The 12,885-nt window shown below is 38.6% G+C and overlaps 1 protein-coding gene across 4 annotated transcripts in view; it reads right to left on the reverse strand.

Moving 5' to 3' along the window:
• The window catches only part of cadps2 (Ca++-dependent secretion activator 2), a 103,335-nt gene that overhangs the window by 81,081 nt on the left and 9,369 nt on the right, over positions 1 to 12,885 (reverse strand). For all 4 annotated transcript variants that reach the window (XM_058086266.1, XM_058086265.1, XM_058086264.1 and 1 more), the window contains exons 2-6: positions 11,290 to 11,403; positions 4,775 to 5,107; positions 2,394 to 2,474; positions 2,072 to 2,305; positions 1,884 to 2,005 (exon numbers count right to left, since the gene is read on the reverse strand). In XM_058086266.1, coding sequence (XP_057942249.1) covers positions 1,884 to 2,005; positions 2,072 to 2,305; positions 2,394 to 2,474; positions 4,775 to 5,107; positions 11,290 to 11,403 — 884 coding nt within the window. The remainder of the gene's footprint in view (positions 1 to 1,883; positions 2,006 to 2,071; positions 2,306 to 2,393; positions 2,475 to 4,774; positions 5,108 to 11,289; positions 11,404 to 12,885) is intronic.

Below are 12,885 nucleotides of genomic sequence, written 5' to 3' on the forward strand. Positions count from 1 at the left end.
CCTTGTATTATGTTACGGGTCAATTTGACCCGTTTCAGTTTTTGTGTTCATGACCCTAGATGAGGAAAAGTCACAAAATTTCATGAAGAAAAAGAAAGGATAAACAGTACTTTGGTCAACACAAAAACTGAAACGGGTCAAATTGACCCGTAACATAATACAAGGGTTAATCAGATTAATCACAAATATAAAGTAGATTAAAAACAGGTTTTCTGTCTTATTTTCTCTTATTATGTCTACTATATTGGGTAACAGGAGTGTAAAGGTGGCTATAGGGGTGTTATTTCAAGTCTAGAAGGCTCTAATTATGTATAAAAAATGTGTTTAAAAAGCTTTAACAGGTTTTCTGTCTTATTTTCTCTTATTATGTCTACTATGTTGGGTAATAGGAGTATAAAGGTGACTATAGGGGTGTTATTTCATGTCAAGAGGGCTCTAATTATGTTTTAAACGTGTATTTAAAAGGTTGTAAACAGCTTTTCTGTCTTATTTTCTCTTATTGTGTCTACTATATTGGGTAATAAGAGTGTAAAGGTGACTATAGGGGTGTTATTTCATGTCTAGAGGGCTCTAATTATGTTTAAAAAGGGCATTTAGAAGGTGGTACACATGTTTTTGTCTTATTTTCTCTTATTATGTCAACTATATTGGGTCATAGGAGTGTAAAGGTGACGATAGTGGTATTATTTCATGTTTAGAGGGCTGTAATTAAGTTTTAAAAGTGTATTTAAAAGGTTGTAAACAGGTTTTCTGTCTTATTTTCTTTTATTATGTCTCCTACATTGGATAACAGGAGTGTAAGGGTGACTATAGGGGTGTTATTTCATGTCAAGACGGCTCTAATTATGTTTTAAAAGTGTATTTAAAAGGTTGTAAACAGCTTTTCTGTCTTATTTTCTCTTATTATGTCTACTATATTGGGTAACAGGAGTGTAAAGGTGCTATAGTGGTATTATTTCATGTCTACAGGGCTGTAATTATGTTTAAAATGTCTATTTAGAAGGTGGTAAACAGGTTTTCTGTTTTATTTTCTCTTATTATGTCTACTATATTGGGTAATAAGAGTGTACAGGTGGCTATAGGGGTGTTATTTCATGTCAAGAGGGCTCTAATTATGTTTTAAACGTGTATTTAAAAGGTTGTAAACAGCTTTTCTGTCTTATTTTCTCTTATTATGTCTACTATATTGCTAACAGGAGTGTAAAGTTGGCTATAGGGGTGTTATTTCATGTCTAGAGGGCTCTAATAATGTTGAAAAAGTCTATTTAGAAGGTGGTAAACAGGTTTTCTGTCTTATTTTTTCTTATTATGTCTACTATATTGGGTAACAGGAGTGTAAGGGCGACTATAGGGGTGTTATTTCATGTCTAGAGGGCTCTAATTATTTTTTTAAAGTGTATTTAGAAGATGTGAACAGGTTTTCTGTCTTATTTTCTCTTATTATGTCTACTATATTGGATAACAAGAGTGTAAGGGTGACTATAGGGGTGTTATGTCATGTCTAGAGGGCTCTAATGGTCTTTAAAAACGTGTCTTTAGAAGGTGCTAAAGATGTTTTCTGTCTTATTTTCTCTTATTATGTCTACTATATTGGGTAACAAGAGTGTAAGGGTGACTATAGGGGTGTTATTTCATGTCTAGAGGGCTCTAATGATGTTTAAAAATTGTCTTTAGAAGGTGCTAAAGATGTTTTCTGTCTTATTTTCTCTTATCATGTCTACTATATTGGGTTACAAGAGTGTAAGGGTGACTATAGGGGTGTTATTTCATGTCTAGAGGGCTCTAATGATGTTTAATAAGTGTCTTTAGAGGGTGCTAAAGAGGTTTTCAATGCTCACTGCGGTCATTGATTGGTCTGCAAGAGTAACGTGAAATGAGCTCACTGTGGTCTGGAGGCCTCAGCCTGGTCCGTCTGTAGTTTCTCTCCTCCTTCCACCTCCATGGTGCAGTAAACGATCCTGTTTGGAGCCACCGACTTCAGACCCTGGACCTCCACGATCACGAGCTAACAAGAAAGCTCAGTTCAGCCGGTGATGATTGATGAAGCGGCATGCTAACGCACTAGCATCACCTCCACATTGAAGGATAGCAGAACGTCCGACTTGGACAGCACGTCGGCATCGTCCCCCAGGTCCAAGAAGGAGTTGTTCATGGAGGAGCGTTTGAGCTTCTGCTTGAAGTCTGGTCCTCCTTTGGACACGGGAAGGCTCTCCAGGTTGGCCATCAGCAGGTTGATGGAGGATCGCAGTTCCTCCAAGTAGAGGACGTCCATGTCGGCGGACACAAACTTGGGGTGTCTCCTCTCCTGCAGGGCAAACACGACGAGGTACCAAACGCTGATTGGAGCCATTTTAAGACTTTATTCCCATAATATTTTAACTTTGGATTCTCACCCTGGCCATCCTCTCTACCAGCTGCAGCCGCCCATCCAGCTCCCTGCGGATCTGAGCCGCCTGCTCGTCCACGTTGTCCAGCTGGAACGAAAACAGCGAAAATTTCTAAAAAATCTGAAAAAAAATCGCCTTTTTTCTGTATAATGTATTTTATTTTTTCCTACTATTTCTTTTATTTTGGATAAAATGAGTGTAAAGGTGACTATAGGGGTGTTATTTCATATCTAGAGGGCTCTAATCATGTTAAAAAGCATATTTAGAAGGTCAAACACAAATTTTCTCAGGATAAAATATAATACATTAGACAATTATTTCTTCTATATTGGGTAATAGGAGTACAAATGTACTATAGGGGTGTTATTTCACATCTAGAGGGCTCTAATCATGTTAAAAAGCATATTTAGAAGGTCATACACATTTTTTTGTCTGTATAATGTATAATTATTTTATCCTATTATTTCTTTTATTGTGGGTAAAATGAGTGTAACTGTACTATAGGGGTGTTATTTCACATCTAGAGGGCTCTAATCATGTTAAAAAGCAAATTTAGAAGTTCATACACATTTCTTCTCTGTATAATGTATTTTATTTTTTTCTATTATTTCTTATATTTACGGTAAGATTAGTGTAAATGTACTATAGGGGTGTTATTTCATATCTAGAGGGCTCTAATCATGTTAAAAAGCATATTTAGAAGGTCAAACACAAATTTTCTCAGGATAAAATATAATACATTATACAATTATTTCTTCTATATTGGGTAATAGGAGTACAAATGTACTATAGGGGTATTATAGGGGTACTAGGTATAGAAGAAAAGCTATTTGACAAGCCAAAGGGTCACATGACACATTGAGGAAGAATGATTCCAAAGCGGAATGCTAATGAACGCAAGCTAACAACCCGTGACCTTTCATTGTCGCTGCCAAGCTTTAGAAGACAGTTTGAGTCTCCAAGTTGACTGAACCTGATGCACACGCTAGCAGTCACGTCTTCCTGCAGGGGCTCGGCCCTCCAATTGGTCGCTTAGCAACAGGAAGCATTTAGCTGCAAAATAAAGGAATGAATCCAAGCAGCTCAACGCTGGCATACTGCAAACATGGCAATCACCTTAGATCTTCTTCATGGATGCTGATATGTGATGACATCCATTCATTCATCATTCATCCATCATTCATCCATCATTCATCCATCCATTCATTCATCATCCATCCATCCATCCATCCACCCATTCATCCACCCAGCCACTCATTCATCCATCATTCATCCACCCATCCATCCATCCACTCATTTATCCATTCATCAGTCATCCACTCATTCATCCATTATCCATTCGTTCATTCATTCATTCAACCATCCGTCCATCCACTCATTCATCCACCAATCCATCCACTCATTCATCCATCCACCCATCCATCCATCATCCATTCATCCATCCACTCATTCATCCATCCACCCGTCATCCACTCATTCATCCATTATCCATTCGTTCATTCATTCATTCAACCATCCGTCCATCCATTCATTCATCCATTCATTCACTCACTCATTCATCCATCCGTCCGTCCGTCCGTCCGTCCATCCACTCATTCAATCATCCATCCGTCCATCCACTCATTCATCCATTCATTCACTCATTCAATCATCCATCCATCCACTCATTCATTCACTCATTCATTCATCCATCCGTCCATCCACTCATTCATCCACCCATCCATCCATCATTCATCCATCCACTCATTCATCCATCAACTCATTCATCCATCCATCCACTCATTCATTCAACCATCTGTCCATCCACTCATTCATCCACCAATCCATCCACTCATTCATCCATTCATTCATCCATTCGTCTATCCACTCATTCAGCCAGTCATTCACTCATTCATCCATCCGTCTGTCCATCCATCCATCCACTCATCCACCCATCCATTCATCCATTATCCATCCATTCATTAATTAATTCATTCATCCATCCATCCACTCATTCATTCAACCATCCGTCCATTCACTCATTCATCCACCAATCCATCCATTCATCCACTCATTCACTCATCCATCCATCCATCCACTCATCCACTCATCCACTCATCCATCCATCCATCCATCCACTCATTCATCCACTCATCCATCCACTCATCCATCCACTCATCCATATCAGAAAAGTACAACATACTACATGAATTTATATTGCAACCTGATATCATATATACTCCTAAGTAATTATTACTCCTTTAAAACGAGTACAACTAATACTAGTGACTTCACCTTTGATACTTGAGAAGGTGTTGTGGAAGCTAGTTTCAGAAGCTAGTTTGGAAGCTAGTTCCAAAACCTCCACCCCGCCCTTTGACAGATGTGTGACAAAGATGGCCGCCCACCTGGCAGGCGTTGTAGAGCAGCTGGTGCTCAAACTTGCGGACGCCGAGGATCTGCTGGAACATCTCGTAGAGCTGCTCCTTGCTGAGGATGAGCTCCGACACGGCCCCCAGGTGGGCCCGCTGGGGCTGGCGCCTCATGTCCTCGTCGCCGCGGTAGATGGCGTCGTACTTGGCGATCCAGGCGGTCAGCACCGTCTCCTTGCTCAGCCCGTCGATCTCCGGCAGGCTGCGGACGCGGCGCTCGATGTTCTTCTTGAAGACCTCGCGGAAGTCGCCGGCGGAGCAGCCGCCGCCCTGGACCATCTTGGAGACGCGCTCGCTCTTCAGGAAGCCCTGAGGACACGCAGTTGAAGAACCAATCAGGAGGAAGTCACAGTCTAACTCACGGTATCATCTTACAAACATTTAATTCATCACACAGCAACTTAACACTCAAATGTTACACTTCGGAAATATACAAACATGTACCAATACAAGTTCAGAATGAGTTTGATGAAATTATTTCATTGGAGGAGCATAAAACGCATAAGAAAATGACAGTATAAAGCGCTGCCCACCAGAGGGAGCCAGGGGCTGACGTCAATGCAGCACCTCTAGAGGGCTCTAATCAAGTTAAAAAGCCCATTTAGAAGGTCATATAACACTTTTCTTTGTATAATGTATTTTATTTCATCCTATTATGTCTTCTATATTGGGTAAAAGGAGTGTAAATGTACTATAGGGGTGTTATTTCACATCTAGAGGGCTCTAATCATGTTAAAAAGCATATTTAGAAGGTCAAACACTATTTTTTCTCTCTATAATGTATTTTATTTTATACTATTATTTATTTTATTTAGGGTAAAATAAGTAACTGTACTATAGGGGTGTTATTTCACATCTAGAGGGCTCTAATCATGTTAAAAAGCATATTTAGAAGGTCAAACACTATTTTTTCTCTGTATAATGTATTTTATTTTATACTATTATTTCTTTTATTTTGGGTAAAATGAGTGTAAATGTACTATAGGGGTGTTATTGCACATCTAGGGGGCTCTAATCATGTTTAAAAGCATATTTAGAAGGTCATATAATAGTTTTCTTTGTATAATGTATTTTATTTCATTCTATTATGTCTTCTATATTGGGTAAAATGAGTGTAAATGTACTATAGGGGTGTTATTTCACATCTAGAAGGCTCTAATCATGTTAAAAAGCATATTTAGAAGGTCAAACACTATTTTTTCTGTATAATGTATTTTACTTGATCCGATTATTTCTTTTATTTTGGGTAAAATGAGTGTAAATGTACTATAGGGGTGTTATTTCACATCTAGAGAGCTCTAATCATGCATTCAATCAACAAATTCCAAAGCGTTGCTCAGCTTTGGAATGAAACTGATTGACCGACATCTGCAGCTAGTAGAAGCCCCTCCCACGGTGGCGGACGACAGCCCCCCCCTCCCACTCAGCAGTAAAAGCATGCGTCTCGCTACAAGTGTCGCATGAAGACGCGTTCAATATAAACTTTCGTCCTCCCGCTCGTTAACTTAATGGATGGTGAGTCACACTGCAGCCTCCTCCATGTGATCCGGCCCCATTAATGTCAGCCATTATTACTAATGAATAGATCAGCGGGTGGGGAAGGAGGGGGAGGGGGGGGGGGGGGCAGGGGGCTCTTCCCTCCCCCGCTGCTCCGTTTAATTGGGAGTTTAAACATTTCTATAAATTATTTACACGCCGGCAGAGTGGCGGCCTCTTAGGTGGCAAATTAAAAAATGAATGAGGAATGGCAAACTACTTCCTGTAGTCGTTTCGTTGCTGTTGTTGCCTTAGTCACCTTTACATTGCTACTACGCAATATAGTAGACATAAGATAAAATAAGACACAAAACAAAACTGGTGACAACCTTGTAAATATGCTTTGTAACATTATTAGAGACTCTAGACATGAAATAGCACCCCTATAGTCATCTTTACATTGCTACAACGCAATATAGTAGACATAAGAGAAAATAAGACACAAAACAACCTTCTAAATATGCTTTGTAACATTATTAGAGACTCTAGACATGAAAGAGCACCCCTATAGTCACCTTTACATTGCTACGACGCAATATAGTAGACATAAAAGAAAATAAGACACAAAACAAAACTGGTGACAACCTTCTAAATATGCTTTGTAACATGATTAGAGCCTCTAGACATGAAGTAACACCCCTATAGTCACCGTTACACTCCTATTACGCAATATAGTAGACATAAGAGAAAATAAGACACAAAACAAAACTGTTGACAACCTTCTAAATATGTTTTGTAACATTATTAGAGCCTCCAGACATGAAATAACACCCCTAAAGTCACCTATACACTCAGTAATAGTATTAAAAAGTGAATTTAAAAGGTGGTAAACAGATTTTCTATGTCTTATTTTCTCTTGTTGTGTCTACAATATTGGGTAATGAGTGTAAAGGTGACTATAGGGGTGTTAGTTGTGTCTACAAGGCTCTAATAGTATTAAAAAGTACATTGCTACTACACAATATAGTAGACATAAGAGAAAATAAGACAAAACAAAACTGGTGACAACCTTCTAAATATGCTTTGTAACATTATTAGAGCCTCTAGACGTGAAATAACACCCCTATAGTCACCTTGACACTAGCAATGTAAACGTGACTATAGGGGTGTTACTTACTAGGGGCTCTAATAGTATTAAATAGTGTATTTAGAAGGTGGTAAACAGATTTTCTATGTCTTATTTTCTCTTGTTGTGTCTACAATATTGGGTAATGAGTAAAGGTGACTATATGGGTGTTACTTCATGTCTACAAGGCTCTAATAGTGTTTAAAAGGGTATTTAGAAGGTGGCAAACAAATTTTCTTTTTCTATGTAAAGGTGACTGTAGGGGTGTTACTTCATGTCTACAAGGCTCTAATAGTGTTTAAAAGGGTATTTAGAAGGTGGTAAACAGATTTTCTATGTCTTATTTCTCTCTTGTTATATCTACTTCATTGGGTAATATGAGTGTAAAGGTGACTATAGGGGTGTTAGTTCATGTCTAGTGGGCTCTAATAGTATTCAAAAGTGTATTTAGAAGGTGGTTAACTGATTTTCCATGTCTTATTTTCTCTTGTTATGTCTACTATATTGGATAATAGGAGTGTAAAGGTGACTATAGGGGTGTAGTTGTGTCTACAATGCTCTAATAGTGTTAAAAAGTGCATTGCTACTACACAATATAGTAGACATAAGAGAAAATAAGACACAAAACAAAACTGTTGAAAACCTTCTAAATATGCTTTGTAACATTATTAGAGCCTCTGGACATGAAATAACACCCCTATAGTCACCTTTGCACTCCTATTACACAATATAGTAGACATAGTAAGAGAAAATAAGACATAAGATGACTGTTTACTACCCTATAAATACACATATTTAACATCACTAGAGCCCTCTAGACATGAAATAACACCCCTATAGTCACCTTTACACTCGTATTACCAAATAGACTCGACACAAAAGAAAATACATAAGACAAAACTGTTGAAAACCTCCTAAATATACTTTTTAACATTATTAGAGCCTATAGACATGGAATAACACCCCTATAGTCACCTTGACACTCCTATTACCAAATAGACCATTACCATTGACAGACATCTTGAAGTAACCAGAAGGCGGGAAATGAGTGGAATACTTTAAAAACAGACCTTTTTTGTGGAAACGAAACAAAATCTAAATAAATACATCTGGAATAGGTGCAGATTGTGGAAGATCTAGAAAGCTCCATGTGCTGGTTATTGTGTGTAGCTGCTCTATACGAGTCCACAACTCAATACAATTGAATACCTTTGAATTAAATGTTAAATAGTCATGGTGTCTCGTTCTCATTGGAACCAAACTTATCCATCGTCTTCCTATTCCTCACCGTCACGCCAACATTTATCGTAACGTCTCTTGGCAGCGCACCTGTTCAAGTGCGGCGCACCAAGCCGCCCACTTACAACACCATCATCATCATCATCACGTGTCAATGTAAACGACTAGCTAGTGAAGAAGTATGGCGTGCGGTGCGCTTGGAGGAGGTGGAAACCGTGCATCTCTCGCCTCGCTAGCACAGGAAGTGCCGAGCTGAGGAGATGCTGCTGAACTCTGACCTCGGCTAGAGCGTTTAATTGGTTCCGGATTTACGTACTTTCTGAGATATAGGATTCATGTTAATAAATGGAATATTTTCATAGCTGTAGCATAGAACACCTCTTTAGGACTTTATGAATGTACTGTATAGGATAATTAGAGTCCCATAGGCATGAAATAACACCCCTATAGTCACCGTTACACTCCTATTACGCAATATAGTAGACATAAGAGAAAATAAGACACAAAACAAAACTGTTGACAACCTTCTAAATATGTTTTGTAATATTATTAGAGCCTCCAGACATGAAATAACACCCCTATAGTCACCTATACACTCATAATACTCACTATAGGAGACATAAAATAAAATACAAGATATACACAAAACCTTTGACAACCTTTTAAAAATTCTTTGTAACATTATTAGAGCCCTCTAGACATGATATAACACCCCTATAGTCACCGTTACACTCCTATTACGCAATATAGTAGACATAAGAGAAAATAAGACACAAAACAAAACTGTTGACAACCTTCTAAATATGTTTTGTAACATTATTAGAGCCTCTAGACATGAAATAACACCCCTATAGTCACCTTTACATTCCTATTACGCAATATAGTAGTGATAAGAGAAAATAAGACACAAAACAAAACTGTTGACAACCTTTTAAAAATGCTTTGTAACATTATTAGAGCCTCTAGACATAGAATAACACCCCTATAGTCACCTTTACACTCCTAAGACCCACTATAGTAGAATAAAAGAAAATACAAGATATAAAACAAAACTTTTGACAACCTTCTAAATATGCTTTGTAACATTATTAGAGCCCTCTAGACATGAAATAACACCCCTATAGTCACCTTTACATTCCTACTACATAATGTAGTAGACATAAGAGAAAATAAGACACAAAACAAAACTTGACCTTTCAAATATGCTTTGTAACATTATTAGAGCCCTCTGGACATGATATAATACCCCTATAGTCCCCTTTACACTCCTATTACGCAATATAGTAGACATAAGAGAAAATAAGACACAAAAAATGTTGACCTTTTAAATATGCTTTGTAACATTATTAGAGCCCTCTAGACATGATATAACACCCCTATAGTCATCTTTACATTCGTACTACACAATATAGTAGACATAAGAGAAAATAAGACACAAAACAAAACTTTTGACAACCTTCTAAATATGTTTTGTAACATTATTAGAGCCTCTAGACATAAAATAACACCCCTATAGTCACCTTCACACTCCTAAGACCCACTATAGTAGACATAAAAGAAAATACAAGATATAAAAAAACTTTTGACAACCTTCTAAATATAGTAGACATAACAAGATCTATGTCTTATTTTCTCTTATTATGTCTACTATATTGGGTAATAGGAGTGTAAAGGTGACTATAGGGGTGTTAGTTCATGTCTACAAGGCTCTAATAGTGTTAACAAGGGTATTTAGAGGGTGGTAAACAGATTTTCTGTCTTATTTTCTCTTATGTCTACTATATTGGGTAATAGGAGCGTCAAGGTGACTATAGGAGTGTTAGTTCATGTCTAGTGGGCTCTAATAGTATTAAAAAGGGTATTTAGAAAGTGGTAAACAGATTTTCTATGACTTATTTTGTCTTATTATATGTACTATATTGGGTAATAGGAGCGTCAAGGTGACTATAGGGGTGTTATTTCATGTCTACAAGGCTCTAATAGTGTTTAAAATTATATTTAGAAGGTGGTAAACAGATTTTCTATGTCTTATTTTCTCTTATTATGTCTACTATATTGGGTAATAGGAGTGGAAAGGTGAGTATAGGGGTGTTAGTTCATGTCTAGTGGGCTCTAATAGTATTAAAAAGGTATTTAGAAGGTGGTAAACAGATTTTCTATGTCTTATTTTCTCTTGTTATGTCTACTATACTGGATAATAGGAGTGTAAAGGTGACTATAGGGGTGTTATTTCATGTCTATAAGGCTCTAATAGTGTTGTTAAGCATATTTCTAAAGGACACAAAAGGGACACAACAATGAAGGATTATTGGGATGTGTTAGAAATTAGACGGTCGGACTTGAGATGAGAAGAGTGTGATCTTCCCCCAAAATATCAAACATTTCCCTTAATCCACCACCTCACGTCGTCCCTGCTCCTTCTGGCCGGCGTCGCCATGCCGACCACCCGGAGGAGCAGAATATAGATCATGTGACGTTTCCCCAGTCGTGACGGCCCGCCCCCATCCATCATGTGCCGTCAGCGCGCTAAGAACGTCTGCTTTCGCCGCCGCCGTGGAAACTTTTCATCAAGGCGATGAAAAGACACCAGATGAAGGAAGGATCTAGACACGGGTGTCCAAACTGCAGACCGGAGGCCATTTGCGGTTACCTCGTAGTAGCTCCTCACGGCGTTGCAGAAGGCTTCATCGGCTACAATCTGAGTTTCTCCGTTGAGGAAGGCCAGGAAACGTTCCTTCACCGCCTGAAGCTGCTGCTTGTTCACCTGAGGAGAAACCAAAACAACAACAGTCATGTGACTGGAATGTTGGCCGAGACACACAAGCACCAGAAAAGAGGCTCCCCAACACGGGACCCACGGCAAGCTAACACTCAACTCTGAATGGGTGACATCACTTCCTGTCCGCCACCCACACCTCCCAGAAAACAGATTTTCTATGTCTTATTTTCTCTTATTATGTCTACTATATTGGGTAATAGGAGTGTCAATGTGACTATAGGGGTGTTAGTTCATGTCTAGTGGGCTCTAATAGTATTAAAAAGTGTATTTAGAAGGTATTTTCTCCTATTATCTCTACTATATATTGGGTAATGGGAGTGTAAAGGTGACTATAGGGGTGTTAGTTCATGTCTACAAGGCTCTAATAGTGTTAAAAAGGGTATTTAGAAGGTGGTAAACAGATTTTCTATGTCTTATTTTCTCTTATTATGTCTACTATATTGGGTAATAGGAGTGTCAATGTGACTATAGGGGTGTTAGTTCATGTCTCGTAGGCTCTAATAATATTAAAAAGTGTATTTAGCAGGTGGTAAACAAATTTTCTATGTCTTATTTTCTCTTATTATGTCTACTATATTGTGTAATAGGAGTGTCAAGGTGACTATAGGGGTGTTAGTTCATGTCTACAAGGCTCTAATAGTATTCAAAAGTGTATTGAGAAGGTGGTAAACTGATTTTCTGTCTTATTTTCTCCTATTATGTCTACTATATTGGGTAATAAGAGTGTAAAGGTGACTATGGGGGTGTTATTTCATGTCTACGGGGCTCTAATAGTGTTAAAAAGCATATTTAGAAAGGACACAAATGGGACACAACAATGAGCGATTATTCGGATGTGTTAGAAAATAGATGGTAGGACTTATCTGTCGACAGTCACTCTTATTGCAAATGTGGATGGGAAATCGGAGAGCATCTATGTTAAGCTCACAGCAGGAAAACTGAATAATGTACATTTTGCACTGTTGGATCTTAAGGAGGTTCTAAGTTGAACTTTAAAACACAAAAAGAGGACAGCCCAAAATGTTATGATATCCTGGACAAAGCGAGGCAGACGTGGGAACCTCCAGAATTGCCCCGTGAAGGCGTTTGGCATGAAAAGGTCGTCTTCATGAGTGATTTTAGGATGGCAGCAGTGACGCATTCGCCGCCCCAGTGTGGGAAATGGATTTGTCTCAGGGGGTCCAGTATAAAGAGGCTCCACGCGGGATGGAACAGAACCAGGTGGAGGTGTCGTGTTGCCCTCGGGGATCACGCAGCAATAAAAGGCGCTCCGTGACTATTTGCCGTCTGCGAGGGAGTACAAATGAAAACCAAAATGTTCATTTTCTTATGTCAAGAAGGTCTCACAACCAAAAACATACAGATCCTTTTTGGAATCCTGAGTCACCTGGACCACAAAAAACTACCTCGTCAAGAAATACTTCTGATGGGCGGCGGTAGAACACCACAATGTACACCAAAACTACA

Source organism: Doryrhamphus excisus, chromosome 11 (assembly GCF_030265055.1).
Source record: "Doryrhamphus excisus isolate RoL2022-K1 chromosome 11, RoL_Dexc_1.0, whole genome shotgun sequence".
Classification (NCBI taxonomy): Eukaryota; Metazoa; Chordata; class Actinopteri; order Syngnathiformes; family Syngnathidae; genus Doryrhamphus; species Doryrhamphus excisus.